The following is a 22,008-nucleotide window of genomic DNA, read 5'->3' on the forward strand; positions in this document are numbered from 1 at the left end:
TTCTTTTGGTTTTAGAGGTATATAATAAGATTATTATTATCACCACAGAGAAGTGGTTGCTAACAGTAACAGTTTTTACAGCTCCTTTTGCAATCTTAGAATACTTAATTTTGTAATGAAACAGAAATAATGGAAGAACTTAATGAGAACAAAAAGAATTTACTTTGCTAGAATATTTTTCCAATTGCTATTAAGATTTTTTTTTTTACAATTTAACAGCTTAAATCAGTGAAAATCAGTTGTTCAGTATGTTTGAATTGATCTTTTGTGAATTATTGTTTTAAAATACATAAAATGAAACTTAATGAAGCAACACCATGAAACAACAGAACAGGTTCTGTGGGCAGTGTTTGAAAAACCAAGAATTGAATGTATCAAACAACTCTTTCCCTTTCACTCCCAACTTGTGGGTAAGAAAACTGAAGTCCAGAAGGGTAAAGTGATGTAAAACTAAAGTTGTAAACTTAATTATTTAGTATTATCTTTGCTGTTCATAATACTTCTTGGTCTTGAAAGAGAATAAGCTTGGCTCTCTGAATAGTATTTCCTTCTAAATACTAGAAGAGACCAAACATCTCAGTATGCACAGAAAATGAGCAAATATCTCAATAATAAAATTTTCATAAAGTTGCAAAATATGTAGCTTTGTACTAAGACTGTCTATGCTTTTCCTTTTGAGAGTTCCTAATTTTGGACATAAAAATGTTGGTTTTAATGTCATTCTGTCACCCTTGATTTTACCAACAGACAGTCGAGCCTGTAGTTAGCAAACAGTTCTTTGAGGGTTTAATTCTCTCCATCCAGAGCAGACCTATTAAAGAGTCTCTTCTATCTACTTTTCCCAGACCCTTCCTTCACTTCAGGTATGCAAAAGAACTCCATTAATTCCATAGCAATTCTTAAAGTACCTCAACCTCAGGGTAGTATATTTCCATTTCCCAAAGCAGTTTTCCCTTCAGCCTCTCCCACTGGTAAGTCTTAATTTTTACAGCTTTGTCTAATTACTTCTTCAGTAAAAAAGCAGCTTCCTGACATTTGCCTATGACTTACTTTTTCATTTTCCTTTTCTCACTTTTCTTTCTACTACTTCTTTTTAAGTAGCCACCTGTCCCAACATTTATACATGTGCTGTATTAGATGTTTTAAAATAACAAAAGGAAAAGCATAAATTGTACATGCAGACGTCTTCCAATATACCCTTTTGCTTTTGGGTAATAAGAAATGGGCCAAAAATGTTCATCCCACAGAGAAGAGTGGGTAAAAATCAGATGCCAGAAAGAATGAGGGCATGTTTTTTCTGGTCATAAAGATTTCTCTCCAAATTCTTAACAAAATGCTTTTAATTCACAATTTTCTTCTGTGGTCATTTCTTCACTGAAGTTTTTTACCTAGTGGGGAAAACTTTATATAATAGAAGAGAATTAATTCTTCATTTCTCCTAGAAATATACATATAAATTTTAATGGAAAAGTGTTGATAAGACTTCCAATGTCTGTTTGTGGCTGAGTTGGCCTGTCTAAATTGAGATAAATATGCTTTTTACAAACTAGTCTTCCTATTACAGGTATGGATAACATTTTTTAATAGGACAATTTTTACATAGCTTCAATTGCATGGGTTATAATTATCATGGCTAAAAATATATCAAATGCTTGACTATTTCCAAAATAAAGAAATCAAAGCAATTTTTAACACCTTATTTAGTTTTATATCATATTCAACTTTTAATATAGAATATTCTGGTATAATATGAAACTAAATTAAACTTCACCTAAATTATAAAATATCTATTCTTTCTGTTTATTTAACGAGTTCACTTTTATGAGGCAGATAATACGGTTCTTACAAGTTAATTAGTAATAGCAATTTCATGTCACTTAGAGAATTCAGAATTCACAAACATAAGGTAGAAAGATGATAAGAACATAACCTTTAAAAAGTTAACAGCAGAAAATAAAACCACATTACTTACAGCCCCAAGATAGAGTGATTTGCATTGGCATTGCTCATGTATTAGTAACTATTCAAAGTTTTCTTTGTGTGCATTATAATTAGTAAACTCTGATTTAAAAATTTACATTGCAGTGTTTCTCTGGAAATCCAAGGAGTTTGGATAAGGATATTTTACCTTTTGGTCTTCTAGATAACTTTCGTAGGGAAGAATTTTCTATGTCCTCTCTAATTAATCAAGCATGAATGAACTATTACTAAAGAGACTCCCTAGAAAGAGTTGCAGGTGTTAAGGCAAATGCACCATCATGACAAGTTTCTTGACCTGACTTTCCATGATTACTCATCATTTGAGATGTTTCATTGGCCAGGCTAAATCTTGATCTAGAAAATAATCTGAAGGCCAATTGGGGTTTCCAAAAAAGCAAACAATGATGTGTGAAAGTGTTAAGTGTTTAAATACTTAAAGCTTCTAATTAAAAAGACTTTTAAAAACATATGACCTTGGAAATATGTTCTGCTTTCCATTTAGCAAAGGCTGAATTTGTTCAAAGGTAGCAGAACTCTTCTAAGGCTGGTGCTTCTGATTCTAATTAATCAGTGTGGACCACCTACCTACAGGTGAGAAGGAGCCAGCTATGACCCTGAAACATGGTCTGTAATGATCATGTCCCTGATCAGGGACAGAGAGAAAACAGAAAGATACTGACAGCATTGTGCCTGCACATTGGTTAAGAACATCAAATTGTTCATTGGCCTGGATCTTGTCTGAGGAACAAGGAATTGGAATGAAAAGAAGTCAGAAGAGAAGATCACTCCAAAGAGTGCTTCACCTACTACCTTACAAAAGGAAAAGTCCACAGACCCTGAGATAACTTCACACAGCAACAGGAGCAGGAGCACAGGGACTAATGACACAAAACTAGAAAGGGACACTGGATAGCATCACTGGTCATTTTATTTTTGATTTAAAACTTCATTTGAATTTGAGAAGCTTACTTGGGATCTGATTTATGTTTATGATAAATAAACTAGTAAATATGACTGACCTGGCTGGACAAGGATCCAAGTTACACTCCTGAAGCTTGGGTTTGGGTTTGATGTTCTCTGGGTAATAGTGACAGTACTGATCCGCAACCACTCGGTTGCTACGGAGATCATAACACTCAGCCGATGTCAGCTGGTAACCTGCAAGGATCAAACCAACCAGGCAAATTTAAAGGTACATACCAAGGCAATATATTGCTTTATGTGTTTTGGCCATCTCACATTAGTGGAAATTATTCCCCAATGCCCCAGTCATTTCCAGGAAAAAAGACACATAATTGGAAGGCTCATTAATTTTGCAGGCCTTAAATACTTTTTTTTCTTCAAGTAATCCACTCACTGTAATAATTAAATTATATTACAGAGCTTGAATTACATGAGGGCATAGCCAGATTATAAGGCTCTATAAAAAGAGAAGAACTATTCCTTTTATTTCTTTTGTATAATAAAAAAATTAAATACAGACTTTTACATCCAAAAAACACCATTGGTATTTATTTACCAATCTTATGCAAGGATGTCTAATTGCCCCCCTAGTACCTATAACACCAGAAAACAATAAACTCTTAAATAAATAAATAAAATATATCTCAACATCTCCTGCCCCTTGGACCATGGAGTTCAATGGAGCATAGCATAGGGTCAGATTCTGCCAGGTGCCAGGGAACACAATTTTTGCCTAAAATTCAACCTCAATGGGTTGAGCTGAGTAAGTGGACAATTAAGATCCCTACAATAACCACCATTAACCTGTTTCTTTACAGAACTACAAAAAAAAAAAATCAAATGAAAATTCTCTCCCTGTTTAATTTTTGCCTTCTCCAAAATCTGTTGCCATTTCTCTTTAAATTAAGTCTCTAGCCCTTATTTCTTAGTCTCTATCTGCACTGTTTAGAGAAGCCTCTTTTTAAATAACATTTTATTGGTACATTATAATTATATATAGTCGTGGAAATCATTGTGAAGAAGCCTCTTTTTAAAAGTTGCTGAGTAATAGTTTTATTATCATGTGTTATCTTTTCTACCTGCCTTGTAATGTCCTGTGCATCTCTCATGGGTGGCGATCAAGACTTAGATCCTGGGGTGAAAAATAAATGTACACAGACTTAAAAAAAATATTCATATCATTCTAACCCTAATCAACCCTTCAAGTATATCCTCCTTGGTCAGAAGTTGAGTCCTGTTATTGCTAAACATGTATCAGGAAGCAAGATTTAAATTGTTAAGGGACTTGCAAAAGATTTTAGGAAATCAGAAGAAGACTTTTAAGCCAGATTTCCTGGCTTGAGGCAGTGTTCTCAGACCACCCACAAAAATTAATTGTTCATTAAGGACCTAAAAAAAGACCTTTTAAAATTCTATTGGAAAGATGAAAAGCATGGAAAGTAATGAAAGCAATGGGTAAGAACACATGTTCCACCACACTTTTTGCTTTATAAGAAAATCAAGTAGCAAAATGATATTTTAGATGAGTAAACGTACTTTTATTTTTCAAATCCATTGTACTCCAAAGCAGCTAATTTTATGACAAGGTAAACACACTATAATTTATACACCTGACAATTTATGCTCAAGGGCAGAATTTATCATGCAGCAAATGTGGGGACAAACAATAAAATTATAAATCTGAGATTATGATTTTCAAAACCATAAATTGCCAACCTAAACCCAATGCTTTGAAGATATTATAGTGCATATGAAGTGAAAAGTTAGAATGAAAATGAAAACATTTAGCAGAATGGTCAGATGACTCTGTTTTCTGGAGTTTCACAAGTATCTTGGAATAGAAATTCTTTACACTGGGCAAAATGAACAACCATTTGAATCTGGAGTGAGAAGTAGAGAAGAGAACTTAGAGATCATTTCTTTTGTAATTTTCAAAATGGCCTGTGAAATAAGAGAAATGCAGGTCTCCGCAGCCTGCACAGCTTCACTGAGAGAAGTTCTCCTTTTATCTGGGCTTCCTGAGTAAGATTTCCTTTGAACAAAGCATTTGATATCTGAAAACATTTGAAAACACTTAGAGTTCTGTTTCTTCACTTAAATGTGAGCAAAACTAGGCCAAAGGGATTGGGTATATATGAATCTAACACTGATTGCCTTATTTTATACTGAGCTATTGTCAAGGTTATTGAAATTATATCCTCACAGCAGGTCTAGGTGAACCTGGTGTAGTGTGCATATAATTGAATTGCTCTTTCTCATAAAGCATGGTATTTGTTTAGAAAGAAAAAATATTATTTCCTTAGATTGCTTTCTTTGAAACTCTTTTCTATGGTAATTATTAATAAATATATCAAAATAATGGCTCCCCAAGAAGCATCAAAGCAATTGACAGATTATTTTTAAACAAAGCAATTTTCTATTCAGGATAGATAGAGCAACCACAAAAGCTATTCAATTGAAGTGCTTAAAATGTTGAATCAGTAGTTATTTAACAATTGAATATAAGCACTTGATGGTATTTTGACTTACTACTTTTAAGCTAAAATCCAACACTGCTCTGTAGAACAATATTTCTAGTGGTTTGTTCACATGGTATGTATGGAGACAGTTAAAGGTGAACTACCTCATATATTCTTACTGTCTCAAAAAAATTTGAATTATTGTTTGTCTCTATTTTGTAGTATCACCCTTTTATCTCTTGCCTAACTAATTTAGTGATGTTTATGTTGATAAACTATTTAAAGTCAGTCATTTGAAGCTAGGGTGGAATGTATTTGATATGCTAATTTTCAAAGATATATATCCATATATATATATATTATATGGAAAACTTAAAAGATAATCTATAAAAGTTGGCAGTTAATCCAAAATATTCACATATTGCTTGTTGCCTTTCAGAAAAGAGTTTGGTAATATATGCCAATAGCCCCCAAATTTCTGAAACTCCTTTATCTAGTGTCCTTACTGTTGAGTATTTATCCCAAGGAAATCATCTAAAAGAAGAAAAATACTTAAGAATAAAATTATTCATTATGTTACAATAGTAGAAAGATTTAAATGACCTAACTGATTTATTATAGGGAAATGACAACATAAATTACTATAAAATAATTCAGAGCAAATATTATATAGTCAGGCAAAGTATAAAGAACAGAAAATGGGAGAGAAAAACAAACAAAACAAAAAATTTTCCCATAACACAAAATACCATTCATGATTCAGATGTGATAGAGTGGAGACAGCAATTCACTTCCTGAGTTTTCAGAAGAGATGCATTTTAATTAATATATAAAGTCATGGCATTCCTTTTAATACATGGGGTAGAGCCAAAAATAACTGACCTTAAGTCAGCAATATTTTTGTTCTGGTAATAGACTATTTCCTCTAATCAAGTCACCTTGACAAACGCTCTTCACTTGATCCCTGAATAAATGACGTCTACTCAACCAGAAGTGCCTTAGGACAACACTGCTGCCAAATTATTGTGTGCTTTCCATGAAATCAAGGAAAGAAGTGGGGACTGCTCCCTCTCATGGGTATCTCCAGAAGGAGATGTGTGTGTGGCATCTCCACTGAGGTCTGCCCTACAGGAAGGCTTCAGGATTTGTCTCCATTGAGAAGAAGGAATTGGGTCCACCCAACAGTCCATTTCTTCCATGCAGAAGTTATTCCACTCTTATCATAGTCAACTGCTGCTCTCAGAAGCCCACAGTTTCTAGGTTAAATCAACACTATTACCTCCTCCACAGGTTGCTGAGCAGGGGAAAAAATCCGTCTCCCTCCACCGGTGGATGATAGGCTGGTAGAAGATGAACTGGACCGTGCTATCTGTGGGCCCTGAGTCACGGATCTGCAAGAGACAACAGGAAAGTTGAAGAACTAGCGTGCCAGGGTGGTGCTTCCTGGATCCCAGAACAACTTTGGATGAGGAGGGACTGAAGGTCTTGGGCTATGTGAGGAACTGCCTTGGGACAGAAGTGGCAGTGGTAACTTGGCTTATCTTATCACACAACCAGCAAATGGCCCTTGCCTAGGTCACCACTGTCCTTACCTTCTCAGGTCTGTTGCCATAAAAATAAAGGATGGTAATGGTAACATCTCAATTTGTGATTCTGCCACCATGTTATCTCAAGCCAGCATTTCCATTCCATATATATATCAAGTAAAATTATGTGCATTTTAAAACATAGGCTGGGGAATAAACAATTTGTCCTAAGAAAATTATAAATGCCAGACACTGCTCCAAATGAAAGATAATGTCTGTGGTTAAGAAAAAAAAAAAAAACCTCAAGAATTAATTCAGACACATTTAGGAGGCTTCTTATCAATTTGGTGACTTATATATTTAAATGTACAAAGCTACCAGTTGGAAACTTGCTAAAATGCAAATTCCTGGGCCCAAGCCCAGATAACCAGGCAATTCAAATGTAGATAGTTTAAGAACTAAACTTTAAAAACCCCAATTTATATTATAAAAACAATTACTTTCAAATAAGATTGGTGCTTATGGAAATTACAACTCCTTATTTTAAAAGGGGGAATGTGAGGCAAGAATTCTTTAATGACTCTTAAAAGTATAAGGTTGAGAAAACATTCTCAAACTGAAAGAGAAGGGAAAAGTACCTAACATGAACAATTAATCTCATGAAAACAGAGTGACGCGCCCTACGATATTTAGACTGTTGGGCAAGACTTGGACTATTTATTATACTAAAGGGAGTTCCACGGACAATTGAGAGGATCACTCTTTACTCCCGCTACATTATAAATAAAGAAGTATCAAGTGCAGCTGAATCACACGGCCTGTCTTTGTTAAGGGTTTCTAAGCTTTCTCAGTGTTCCAACTCCTTTTATGTAGGGTAAACTGATGGATCTTGCCCTTGGGTTATTTTAAAGATAGCCCACTTCTCTGCTACTGATCTTGACATGTGGACTAAACACCTAGGATGTAAGAGAAATAGGAATACTGAAGAAACAGGGCCAAGAAAAATTGGTAAGTGCCAAACTCTAGGTCAGCTTTTAGAGTTTGGATGGGAATATGGAAATATTCCTCAGAATGCCTAGGACTGCTAGTGAGGAAGAAAAAAAAAAGAGGGAAGAAAACCTACCTATCATCTCATAGAATACTGCAGCTGATTCACGGAGCACTCTAATTAGAATAGACAGTGATCCAATTCCCTTCTTTAAAACGAAAACAGTGGACCTAGAAAAGGGTACTAATTTCTGCTATCTTAGGGATATGGAATTATAGAATTAATAACATTCTTTAGAAAGTTTTTCTTTTTCAGCTCACAAAAACCCCTACCTCTCTTGACATGTGTGGTTATCATACTTGGAAAGCTATTGCAGCCTCCTGGAAAAAAGTGAAAATATCAGAAAATTCATTTAAACCCGGAGACACTATTCCCCGCTATGAGTCCCTTTCACAATGCTAGAAACTGAGTCCTAAGAATGTATGTGGGGGTGGGGTGGGGTGGGCATCACATCTCTTTATAGCCAAAGCCAGGAGGATGGAATATCACCATGTTTGGAGAAGCCTCGTTCTGGGGCCAGCGCTTGCCTTTTGGTCTGGTTAAAAGGCAAAAAGGTGGAGCAAGTAATTTTTTGGCTTCCTAGAGGTTACCAATAGAAGCCTAAGAGGAAGAAAGGGATGAGGAGGAGTGTTGGTGTTACTGGGAGGGCTAGCAAACACCATGTCGAAGGAAAGAAAATAAGCTGGTTGGGAAGAATATTGCTCTTAGTAAGTTCTGTAAAAAGAACCATAAATTCTGAGGCTGTATGCTTACATTTGAAGAGATTAGAAATGAAAAAGGATCTCTTTATTTATTAGAAATGTAAAAGGATCTCTTTATTTATTTTGAGGATTGAACCCAGAGGCCATCTACCACTGAGCTGCAACTCTAGTCCTTTATATCTTGAGATAAGGTCTAGTTAAGTCATGGAGGCTGGCCTTGAATTTGTGATCTCCTGCCTCAGCCTCCCAAGTTGCTGGAATTATGGGTGTGCGCGACCTGGCTTGGATTGGGACCTCTTTATTTTAAATAGATGAAACCAGTCCGGAGGTGTCTGAATCGCTGGCCACATAATCTTGCTTGATTTTGGCCACATGGATAACATTCCTGATTTCCCCTTCTCTATAATCACATTCTTTCTGTAACAATAACAGTAACAAGCAGCACTTACTGTATGCCTACCACATGTGAGGTATATTTTATTTACATTAATTCTAACCTTAAAACTGTATTATGTTATTTTCCATATTTAAGTTGAAATGGGAAAAATTAGGCTCAGAGAGTTTCAGTGACTTATTGAAGGCCACACAGCTATGGAATAGCAAGATGGTTCTACATAGCTCTAAAGCTGCCAATCTTTTCATAGTTTCATGCAGTCTCCACAGTGGTATTGTGATGATACATACACATTTATCTTTAGTTGTATTCTTGCATCTGTCTTCATAGTATTTTCTTAATTTTTCATTTTAAAGTAGAAACAAATCCTTAAAATAACAAAGGTGAGGCCAATCTGATGTCTAACTCTGATGGCCAAATATTATTCATGTCAATGAGCTTGCCATGCTCCTTTCCTCTGGTTTTCTTAATTCTGGCCTGTTTGGCCCCTTGTTATCATTAGTTCTGCACCTTCATAAACTCTGAATCCTCAATCATCATGTGCTAATTCTCAAGAGTATGCTGAAAGCTTCAGTTTGACACCTTAGAATGTTGGTGTAAGGAGCTGAACACATCTGGCATATGTAATTTTGACCTCCCTATGCTAATAAGAATAAAGAAGTTCTGAACCAAGCTTTTCTCATAATTACAATGTCTCAGTGTTTCTACTGCAATGTAATGACATCTCACCTAAAAGCAGATGAGAAGACTAAAACTGGCCCCCGTCCACAGCAATTGATTGCATTGTCAAGGGAGAGCTGGAAGACAGTGGGAATGTGTGTGTGTGGCCCAGTTCAATCAAAGGAACCAAGGAGAAATAAACACATGAGGACATTAGCAGGTACACGATGGCTTTCCCAGATAAAGGTCAGCAAAAGCATTTTTCTTCTCTGTTGAGTAAAGGGCAATTTGTGAGCTTTTGGTTATCCAACTAAATTGCTTTCTCTCATTGATATTGTAGAAATTTCTGCCCCAGGGAGGCAGGTGGCAGGGGTGCCCCTAATCCGCCATGGCTGTAGTTCAGTCGCTGCTCTGATGATAGCAGGCGGGCAAAGGGAAGCATAGGTGACCCACTACCGTGTATCTGAGCTGGGACCTCAGTGCTGACTTGGTGACAATGCTCTCAGGGCCACCAATGGTCTAGTCTAGTCAAGTCTGTTTTAGTCTACTGTAAAGGGCTTGTAAAAATGCCAGTTGTTACTGGGATGAAGTATAGAGTCTATCAACCTACTGTTTGGAATACCTGATCATTTTAGCAGTTGGACGTACTAAGGTTAGAGATTATTAGGTAAAAATGATATAAAAGTTGTGAGTATTCAATTTCCCCTTTGTGCTTTTTTAGAGAGTTTTCTAGTCCTCCTAGCACTGTAGACCTCAGTTAAAAACATACTGCAGTTCAGCCCATAGGCCTACAGCTCAAGAGAGGCGTTGGTTATGGCTGAAGTTGCCCAGGACCCTGGGCAATAACGCAGGGGACCAGAGATGTTTCTTTGGGAACAACAGATGTGCCGTTTGTAAGGAACTAAGAAGGTGGAAAAGATGGGCCAGGCAGGAAATGCTGAGGAACAGAGCAGACCAGATCCTGGAAAGACTATCCTAGTGCTCAGATGGAGGAAGCACAGGAGCAGAGCAGGCCAGCAGGCAGGACTGCAGAGGGGTCTGCACTCAGCAGGAAAAAAAGCAAGTACTCCGCTCTCTGGCTCTGTATCTCAAAGCTTGCTGTGTGATTAGCAAAACAGTGCGTGAAACCCAGAAAGAAACCTAGGGTCCTGGAATCTCATTTCTAAACTCTTGGAACCTATCAGCAAAAAGGGGCATCCTGAATGGAGGAATCACTACATGTAAAAGTTGTGTAGGAAAATGAATCACTACTTACCTTTACTTCTTTGCTTTCCTACCACTGATTTCAACTTTTACTCTCAAGAACCCTCGCTTTAGGACAATTTTTTTTTTCCCCTTTACGAGCACAGGTTAAATGGTATGAGGAGACCATCTGGAACAGGCTGGATAGCAGGGCAAAACCAATCAGGGCTTAAAATTTTGCCAAAGCTCAGCCTCCACTGGAGGAAAAAATTGGTTATTACAATATTACTCAAGATTCACAGGCTGCCCATTTCTCAGAATGCTTTCTAATCACCTTAAAGCATAGTGAATATCTGAATATCTGTAGCTTTTACCACCAGTCCTTTTTACTTCAGCACTCAATTATATACATTATTATTTCAAACTTCTCTATTCAGTGTTTTACTTCCCAAATGACATTGTAAACTAGGAGAGGGAAGATATCATATATGACAGTCAATCAGCCCTAAGTATCAAAGTTCTTTTACAAGAAGGATGGACACAGACACACACACACACACAGACACACACACACACACACACACACACACAGAGAGAGAGAGAGTGAGAGAGAGAGAGAGAGAGAGAAATTCCATAAACTTACTGGCAAAGTGAACTTTGAACTCTCATTACTTTGCTGATGTTACTTCTTTCAAGGCTTCTCCTATAATTCTCCTAATAATAATAAAAAGAACTTTTGGAGCTGGGCACAGTGGCACACACCTGTAATCCCAGTGACACGGCAGGCTGAGGCAGGAGGATCATGAGTTCAAAGTCAGCCCCAAACTTAGCAAGGCCCTAAGCAACTTAGCAAGATCCTGTCTCAAAATCAAAAATAAAAAAGGGCTGGGGATGTAGTTCAGTGGTTAAGTGCCCTGGGTTCAATCCCTGGTACAAAAAAAAAACGGGGGTTATGCTAAAGGCTGTTCAAAACAAAATCTGAAAGCATTATCTCTGCCTAATACTTGAACTGATAAAAATGGAAACCATGAGCTTTTTATTCCCTTAGAATACTAAAAATGCTCATTTTTATAGTCCTCTAACTACAGAAATGATAACTTTGTGAACTAACACATTTGTTAATTAGGTAGACTTAACCATTCCACAATGTACATATCTTCAAAACATCATGTTTCACATGATGAAAACCTACCAATGATATCTGCTAATTTATAAAACACACAGAGAGACATACAAAACGCTTTTCAGGGGAAAGTTGAGATGATGCAAATATTCCTAACTAAATCCTCCAGCTATAAAAATGTAATGCATTTTTTAAATTGTCCTCTGCAGGAAATAACTGTTCTCCAGCATCCAGTACATGAATTGTGGAACAATGCTCTTAACTCTGCATATACTTATTGTTTTCTTTTTGGCTGTATACCTCTACTACATGAGTAACTTGGATTCTCTTCACTTTCTAATCTAATCTGGTTTCCTTTTTTTTGTCTTTTTTTTCCTATTTATTTTTAGTAGTATATTTTAATTATACAGATAATGGGTTTCCTTTTGGCATATCATTCAGCATGTAACATACTTTGATCATATTCTAATCTGGTTTTCTGACTCAGATTTTCAAGTGGGCAAAACCAGAACACATACAAAATTATCTTGACTGTTTTCACAAGTAGAGCTAAGTTGGAGGTTCTAATGAAGGAAGGACTTCTGACTGAGAAAGACCCTCTTCTACCAGGAAAGATCATTATCTTTCATTGAATTTGCAGCTTCGAAAAAGATGCACAGAGCATGGGAAAAAAAAAAAAAAAGAAGGGAATACTACGCCAGCCAGTCATCCAGAAAATAGCCAGATCACCCTATGATTAATGTATTGATAGATGTCACAACCAATCATCTTTCATTTCCATTTATATTAAAATGGCTATATCTGCCAAATGGTTCCTGAGAAAGTCGGTTGTAAATTGATGATAAATAGATGAGTCTTTGATCATCTTCAGAGAAGTCACTTTCTGCTATTGTGTAGAGAGGATATTGTGATTGATTTGACTGGAGGTTAAAGTATTTCAAAAACAGGAAGGAAGTAATTTGATTCTATCTACTTTTATACATATTATCTCACTTAATCCCTAACAAGGGCTCTATTGGAAGAAAGCAGTATTATATTACCATCTTATAAATGAGTAAACAGGCTCAAGAAAGTAAACCAACATGCTCATGGTCACACACTCGGTAAGCAGCAGGATATATTAAATTCTAGAGTGCTTATCTATTCTACCACACTACACTGGCATTGCCAAAACTGTTTGCTCAGTCAATGTATCAAGTTTAAATTTTTGGAAGAAATGCTCCCATAGGAAGCAAGATGAGAAAGATTTAAAGGTGGTTGGAAAAGGAGATCCTAAAACATTCTTTTGGAACCGATAGCAATAAGTAACAATTCCTTTGTTGTGAGGAAATCTCCCTTTTATGCCAAAAAAAGTCATTTCCTTTTAAAAAATCATAAATGGTATTTTGGCAATAAAGTTCCATGAAGAGATTGACAAATGGCCCTTTATATTCCTGGGAATCTTATTTAAAAAGAGGATACAACTTAATATAATACATAATGCAAACGCTAAAAACACTATTCTAATTAATAAATTAATCCAGGCAAGTTGAAGGATAAAAATTCAACATACAAAAATCAATTGTATTTCTATACACTAAAAACAAACTATTCAAAAAACAAGTAAAAATTTCCCTTTTATAATAGTTACTTAAAAAAAAAGCTAGGAATAAATTTAACCAAGGAGGTGAAATGTCTATACACTGAAAACCAAAACACCAAAGAAAGAAATTGAGCAAGAGAGAAATAAATGAAACAATATCCCATGTTTATGGATTGAAAGAATTAATATCATTAAAATGTCCATACTACCTAAAGTGATCTACAGATTCAATCTAATTTCTATCCAATGATATTTTTACAGAAATAGAAAGAAAAAGTGTTGGCAAGAATAGAGAGAAGAAGGAACACTTGTACTATTTGCTGTTTAACCCTGAATGGCCAAAGCAGTCTTAATCCAAAATCAACAATGGAGACATAACTCTATCTTCAAAATCTACTACAAACCTGTGGTAATCATGCCAGCATGGGATTTGCATAAAGACAGAACAAAGATACAGAATACAGAATTCAGAAATTCATCTGGGCCTTATGGTCAATTGATATTTGACAAAGTTGCCAAGAACACACATTGGGGAAAGGAGAGTCTCTTTAATAAATGGTGTCTGGACAACTGGATATCTGTAGGCAGAAGAATGAAATTCGACCCTTATCTCACACTCTACACAAAAATCAACTCACACCATACACAAAAGTTAGGACCTAAAAAGTAGGTCCTGAAACTATAATAATACTAGAAGAAAACATTGAGAAATGCTTTACAACCTTGGTCTGAACAATGATTTTTTGGATTTGACCCCCAAAGCAAAGGCAAAAAAGCAAAAACATAAAACATGGGATTACCTCAAATGAAAAAGTTTTTATACAGCAAAAGAAACAATCAATACCTGGGTGCTGTAGTGTACACCTGTATTCCCAGTGGCTCAGGTGGCTGAGGAAGGAGGATAGTGAGTTCAAAGCCAGCCTCAGCAAAAGTGAGGTGCTAAGCAACTGAGACCCTGTCTCTAAATAAAATATAAAATAGAACTGGGGATATGGCTCAGTTGTCAAGTGCTCCTGAGTTCAATCTCTGGTACCCACCCCCCAAGAAAAGAAACAATCACCAAAACCAGGCACAATGCTGCACACCTAAATCCCAGTGACTCAGGAGGCCTGGGACCCTGTATCCAAAAAATAAAAAAAAAAAAAAAGGGCTAGGATGTGGCTCAGTGGTTAAGTACTCCTGGGTTCAATCTCCTTACAAAAAGAAAAAAAAAGTTGACAAGTGGTTTGAATATATATTTCTCAAAAGAAGATGAGCAAATGGCCAACAGGTATATGAAAAAATTCTCAACATCATGAGTTCATCAGGGAAATGCAATCAAAACTGCTATGAGATGTCACCTCAAGTCTGTTAGAATGGTTGCTATTATAGAAGAGACAAAAGATTAGTGTCAGCAACAATGTACAGAAAAGGAAACTCTCATACTGTTGGTGAGGATGTAAAGTGGTCTAACTATTTAAAAACAATATGGGGGTTCCTCAAAAAAATTAAAAGTAGAACTATCATATGCTTCAACAATCCCACTCCTGGGTATACATCTAAAGGAAATGAAATCAACTAATTGAAGAAACATCTGCATGCCCATGTTTATTACAGCATCATTTACACTGGCAGATATGTGATCAATCTAAGTGTCTATCAATGGATGAACAGATAAAGAAAATATATATACACATGGAATCTGCTGATTATAGAGATTCTTTCTAATGAAGTTTATTAATGTGAAATTGGCTTAAGAATTAGATACACTGCCTTTTAAATTTATAAAGGGTATCTGATTAATAAAAAATATATAGTGCAGAAGAGACTAAATTTTGAATTACATTAAAAGCCAAATTACATACTATTATATAATTTTTAATACTGAATTGTGGAAAATGATAAATCAAAGGCTAATTTTCATGAGGAAAATTGGAGAAGAAAAAGTTATTTCATGACAAATCATTGGAAAAAAGGTATTTTTCTTCTTTTTCTTCTATATTTTCTGAAATTATCTGGCTCTTTTCCAAACATGTAAATTCAATTTAATTTTACATAATTTGTCTTAAAATAAGGTTACATTTATTTGATTCCTGATGTTTTGTAGTGAACTCTTAAGAGGAAATAATAAAATACTGAAGCAACATAGAATACTGAAAAGAGTTCTGGGCCGGAAGAAAAGAGATGTGATTTCTAGTCCTGGTTTACCATGGGTGTACTTAGGTGTCATTCAACTTCCCTGAAGCTAAGTTTTCTGGTGGGTAAAACAGATGTCAGCATCTGCTCTTCTCAAACAATTGCTTTATGCAATATTCCTTATCCACTCAGCACTTACTCAAGCTCACTGGTCTCTTCTTATGGAGATATGAATACAAATACAGAAACCCAATGCAAACAGAAATTTGGGATGAAGTTCTGGAATACTTCTGGAAGAAGAAATCAAAGAACAAACAGGAGTTACTGAAGAGAATGCAAGAAAAAATGGAGAGCATTCCAGGCAGAGAACACTGCGCTTTACAAAGTCACTGAGCCTGTGAGAAGGAAGGTGTGAGGGCATGAAGTCATTCACTGGCTGAAACAGGGCAACATTAAAGGTGAGGCTGGAAAGGTAGGCAGAATCCAGATACTCGATAGTACCCATAGATACTATGCTATGCATTTGCATTTTAACTTCAGAGCAGTGAGTAGTGGTGAGGGACTATGAAGGATTATGGAAAGTAGAATTATGACTTCAAAAACTCATTCTGAAGGCAACATACATGATGGATCAGAGGCTGGAAAATTACTCAGAGTCCATTGTATTAGCTCAGGTGAGAAAATGGGAAGGCCTGACTACATAAGACAGAGACAGCAAGGATGGAGAAGAAAAAAAAAATCCTGAGAGGTGGAATAGAGGCAAACCAGGCAACGTTGAGTGTTTGGTTTAAGAGAAGGCAATATCAGAGTGAATCAAAGGTTTCTGACTTTCCTGGATAGATGATGCACTTCTTATCTAAAAGAGCTATACAAGTTCAATTTTAAATATGTTGAGCTCATTGGGCCTATAGGATATCCAAGTAGTAGTGCACAGAAGACAACTTGATAGATGAAATGCATTTGACAGTGCTATGAACTATTTAAAAAGGTATAATGTTATTTGAATTCAATTCTAGATGAACCCTTGCAAGGCCATGGGGGAAATTACTATGGTATAAATGATCTATTCAACATACTCTAAGGACTTCCAAGAGTAAAGACATATCTCATTTCTTTTCTGAATTCGCTTACTTAACAGAAATTATTTAATTCCTACAATATAATTCCTATTGTGAGCTATCTCTAATGGTTTGTAGCTTCTTGTCCATGTCCATGTGGTTGGCATCTGGACTAGATTAAAAAGAGCTACCATGCATTTAGGCACAGAGGATAGAATTCTGCAACCCTTCTTCCATTCCAGCCTCACTGCCTATCACATTTTCCTATATGCATTTTTACTTTCAGCTGCCATGGGGTCATCAAGTCTTAGCTTAAATCAAATGTCCTCTGGCTCCAAGTCCCATGATGAAAAAAAATTTATGGAGTCCTGGACACATTACAAGTTTTACAGCTTTACAGCTGAAATCCTTCAGGTCCTCCTGACCTACTGAAGCAAAAAATATGTTTTATTTTATTGTGATTCCCAAACGTTCTCCCAGTGTGTGCATTTTTCCAACAGAATGTGTATGTTGCTTCCAGCAATGTGTTTTATATTACCTTGAAGAGTAGGGAAGCTCTGATAGAAGGAAACAAGTTAGTCTTATTGCCAGGAAAAGAGAAAACAGAACTTGCCATTGCAAGCATGATTAGTGGACCAAACCTATGTCTGGGATAATCTGTTTGTATTTTACTTTTACTGAGGATACTCTATGAGGCAATGACTCTATCCTAATTGTTTAGAAAGTTTATATCCCCCAACCAATGATACCCTGGATTCTTAGGTGGGGTCATTTTAATCAATAACATATATTTATATATATTGTTGATATATATCAATATATATAACAATACATATAAATATATGTTTATGAATACATACATACACACACATATATATAGTGACATATACACACATATATGCATGAGTGTATGTGTATGTATATTGTGTATGTATATATGTATGTGCATGTATATACGAATAAAGATATTCCCAAAAATAATATATTCTTATTAAGTCTAGATGTAGCCTGCTCAATAACTTTGAATTAAATATTTCCTAGATAACAAATAGCCTTTTCAAATATATATCAAAACTTAATGTGTAATCTCTCTTTGGGAGATAGTAAGTACCATCAGTTTGGATGTAGCTTGAAAATAAGATACCTAAGTGGGCTCACCTTGACGATGAAATCTGCTGTCAGTGGTCCAGCCATTCTCAGAATCTCTTTGTCTGGAAATTTCTGGAAGTCCACAGTAGAATTTTCCACGAGAAATGTTCCTGTAGAGCTGAGGCTGTTTTCACCTTTAGCCCCTTGGAGGGTTTTGGTTTCCAAATCTGTGTAATCAGACACATGAAGAGGAAAGAGAAATGTTCCCGGGGCTACGATAGACCACATGTAAGCACAGTTTATGTAACAAAGTTTTGAGCTATGGATATAGTGATTTTTTTTATTTATATAGTGATATAAATGAAATATATAGGCATTTCTGGATCACATAGGAATTTATGCTACAAATAAAATTATTTTAAAATTCATTAGCCAAGCATTCAAGGCTCCAGTCACAAAAAAAATTTGATTTGCTCAGATGACCTCCTGTGGAAACACCAATCTACAGAAACCCTTTTTCTTTGATTAAACCATCTCCCATACACAACTCAGTGGTTTCTGTTTGGATGGCCCTCAGTTTGGGCTATCCTTCACTCTTCTTTTTGTCCTATGAGATCCCAGGTGCCTCTCAGAGTTGCCTCAGCATCCATGAGGGTTTATATTTAGGCTTTAACTTGAGTTTTTTTTAAAAAAATTTCTGGTTGCTAATTCATATATGCTATTGCTCAGGATGAAGAAACTATAGTGACCGAGTACAGTAGTGCATACCTGCAATCCCAGCAGCTCTGGAGGCTGAGGCTGGAGGATCATAAGTTCAAAGCCAGCTTCAGCAACTTAGTGAGGCCCTAAGCAACTTAGCAAGGCCCTGTGTCAAAAATTTTAAAAAAATCAATAAATAAAAAGGGCTGGGGATGTGTTTCAGTAGTTAAGCAGGTTCAATCCGTGGTACCAAAAACCAAAACTGTAGTGGCTTAAAGACAGGGGCTATTCTTTTTTACCTTTTCTCTTTTAAAAATTAATTTTGATAACTAATTCAATGTTATACACATATATAGTATTTTATAAGTACTTGATACAAAAAGAAAACTTGATTCCTGCAGCATTTAGATCTGAATTTTGTCAATGACAGAGTCTATGAAACATCATTTGTTGTATGAAATCAGAACATACTGGGATGATATTGCTTATGATATGTATGCCAGAGAAGACTATGTTCTCCTCTGACTGACAGGGGATCTATAGAAATTGTCTAGGAGATGAAGAAAAATAGATGGATTAAGTCTAATTGTTTCTAAAATTGCACAAAACCTTTGGTCTTGGCAGTGCCTGTTCAGCAGAAAGACAGAAGGCTTGTGTGGCGCTCCAGGCTTCCTACCACAGCTTCAGTCAGAATGGCTCTATCTGTTTAATGATTGGGGTTCTGTGTTAAAAACAATTTTAAGGTCTCTGGAGGTACTCAAGTACCTAAAGTATTTTGTACTTTATTATTTGAGACTCAGACTACCACAAGTTCTCTACTCTAAGGAATACCAAAGATGGAAAATGTTGGTATTCAACTAAATACACAGTGACCTTCTGATGAAGTCTGTGGAGCCCTTCTCATAGGATATGTCAGGCTTTACCATTCTGCCCCAGGATGGAGAGAACCCCACAGGACATAGGGCCCCACAGGAGAACCTCAAGGGGACACTGGATTTGGGAATCATATTTATCATCAAAAGAGGAAAGCCGCAGTGCTGAATCTCCTTCCTCCAGCCTTTATTCCTCAAGCTGCCTTACGTGCAATTGCAGAAATAGCTCCAGAACATGAATTAACATAGTTTTGGAAAAATCCTGGAGGTCTAGGCCTGGATCTGAACATCTGATTCAATTTTATGAAGAGGTCTCCCAGCTGTTCTTCTCGATGTACTTTTGATTAAAGATGAGCTGGGGCTGGACAAGATCACCTAGTCTTCTGATCTGGCACTAAATATTTAAGGTTAGTCCCATACTGAACCAGTTTCTGGGAATGAAGGGCAAAAGGGCTGCAGGAGAAACAGGGAATCACTTCCACATTCATTCTGCTGAAATACATGCCAAATGCAAAACAACAATAGCAACAGAACAAAACAAAACAGCTACATTTGCCAACGGTATGTGTGTTAGGTGGAAAAAAAAAACAGACCATATATTGCTTTTCATCATTTATGAATATCATTTCAGTCTTTACCTATCACATCTGCAAATCAATTAAACCAAATAAGGACAACTCTTCAATTTCTTGGTGATTATGTAATCAGGAAACTTGGGAGACTAATATATTTATAAAAATCAATTTTTCTTTTAAATCTTTTTCTGCAATGAGGAGTCATTCCCCCACTTAATAGTAATCTCAGACTGAATATTTTATTTCTGTCTCTGTTACTGATGACAAAAATACTGTTTCTGAGTGGGGTTGTTACACTATCAGTTAGCTCTGTCCAGTTCTCAAGGGGAAAAACAAATCATTTGACCTGTAATACTATACATGCATATATTAACTTTGGCATGTGAATGCTATCTTTTATAAGATTGTTCAGAATTAGAAAATAATTTGGACCAATATAAGGTGACTTATCAGTGCTTTTTCATTTTGCCTAAACTGTACTTCACTTCTTCTTTTGTTTCACAGGACCCTTCATATCCTACCTTTTTGATGAAAAATATTCATTTTTATTTTTGAAGACTAGAGTATGCTATATTAACTTTCACAGGTTCTGATTCTCTTCCTCTTGTTGATCTTTCTAGCATAGTTTCATTCATTATAATCTAATTACTAAAAAATAATACTTGCTATTTAAATTGGTTTCATAGACGTGTGGGAGAGGAGAAGGAGAAAAGATAAGGGATGTCTTTGTGGGAATCCAGGAACAATTAGATTAGAGATTAGAGGGCTCAAGGGACCAAATGAGGTGAAAGCCTTCAAATGAAACCAAATTTCTTAGAAAATGTTAGCATAATCTCTCCCACCTTCACCTTTGTTTATAGCCTATAAGTTTCTGCTTGTAACTTACAGATGTACATCTAAAACGAACTAAGCAGTAATAAAAAAAAGTAATCTGACTGTGCATTGCTGCCCTGGCATGACTAGAGATCAATTTTTGCACAAACCTTAGAGGGCTAAAGCTATCATTTGATCCTTGGGTTTCTAATTACCTTCTAATCCTGAATTCTAATATATAAGGGCCCTGGTTTAATACATAGGAGATTTCAGTTTGTTTGGTAGTTTTGTGTTTATCTGGATTGATTAAGTAATGGAATATGAGATTAGGGGGAAAAATGAAGGAAAGAAAGGAAGGGTTGGAAAGAGGAAGAAGAAAGGAGTGGTAAGATTTAAAAAAAAAGATTGAGATGGATTAAAGAGAAAGAAGAGCATAAGCATGTGCCCAACCCCCATTAACATCTCATCAGGACCATCTATTTGCATTTTTCAGGATGACTGTGGCTATCAGTAATTACCACAGAGGTTTCTGCCATCTCATCAGGCAGCCAAAAGAGAGACAAAATATCATATTCTGATAGAGTGGAGAGATTTGTACTCTTGTGTTTTAAAACTTTCTGGAACAAAAATAAATAATAATGGCAAAACCTCCCAATCCCCAAAGGAAAACATTGGGTTTACTTACACAAGTGATCAGGTCCTTTTAGGACAAGGCGAATGTGTCTACTTCCGTAGGGAATGGCAACCACGGTATCATCCACTAGAGAGAAACAAAGCAAAATTTTAAAAGCACATAATTTGACACAAAACTATTAATTGTCTCTTGTACAAAGGCAGTGACTTAACATAACTTTTAAAAAACTGAGAGTTTGTTTTTGTGTTTGAAAAGGGAAATACAATGTTTGGGTATTAAAATGTCTACCTTCTTCAAAATAAAATGTGCCAAAGAAGCCAGTCACTGGTTAACATAGTGAGGATTTGGCCTTATAAAGAAAATGTGAGTTTTGGTATGTTGACATATTGATTGAACATTTTCCTTTTTGATTTTGAAATCTGGCCTTGAACCATCAAGTTTCCCTGGATTACAGCATTTGTGTTGGATTTTAAAATATAAAGGAATTCTAATGTTTGAAGGATGAATTTATGAATATATCACATTAGAATCTGGA

The 22,008-nt window shown here is 35.9% G+C and overlaps 1 protein-coding gene across 4 annotated transcripts in view; it reads right to left on the reverse strand.

Moving 5' to 3' along the window:
* Adamtsl1 (ADAMTS like 1) overlaps positions 1–22,008 on the reverse strand; it is a 905,649-nt gene that overhangs the window by 195,748 nt on the left and 687,893 nt on the right. For all 4 annotated transcript variants that reach the window (XM_048783907.1, XM_048783906.1, XM_048783909.1 and 1 more), the window contains 4 exons: positions 21,525–21,599; positions 17,950–18,107; positions 6,682–6,793; positions 3,000–3,138 (listed from right to left, as the gene is read on the reverse strand). In XM_048783907.1, the coding sequence (XP_048639864.1) occupies positions 3,000–3,138; positions 6,682–6,793; positions 17,950–18,107; positions 21,525–21,599 (484 nt within the window). The remainder of the gene's footprint in view (positions 1–2,999; positions 3,139–6,681; positions 6,794–17,949; positions 18,108–21,524; positions 21,600–22,008) is intronic.

The sequence above is a fragment of the Marmota marmota genome, unplaced genomic scaffold (genome assembly GCF_001458135.2).
Source record: "Marmota marmota marmota unplaced genomic scaffold, marMar, whole genome shotgun sequence".
Taxonomy (NCBI): domain Eukaryota; kingdom Metazoa; phylum Chordata; class Mammalia; order Rodentia; family Sciuridae; genus Marmota; species Marmota marmota.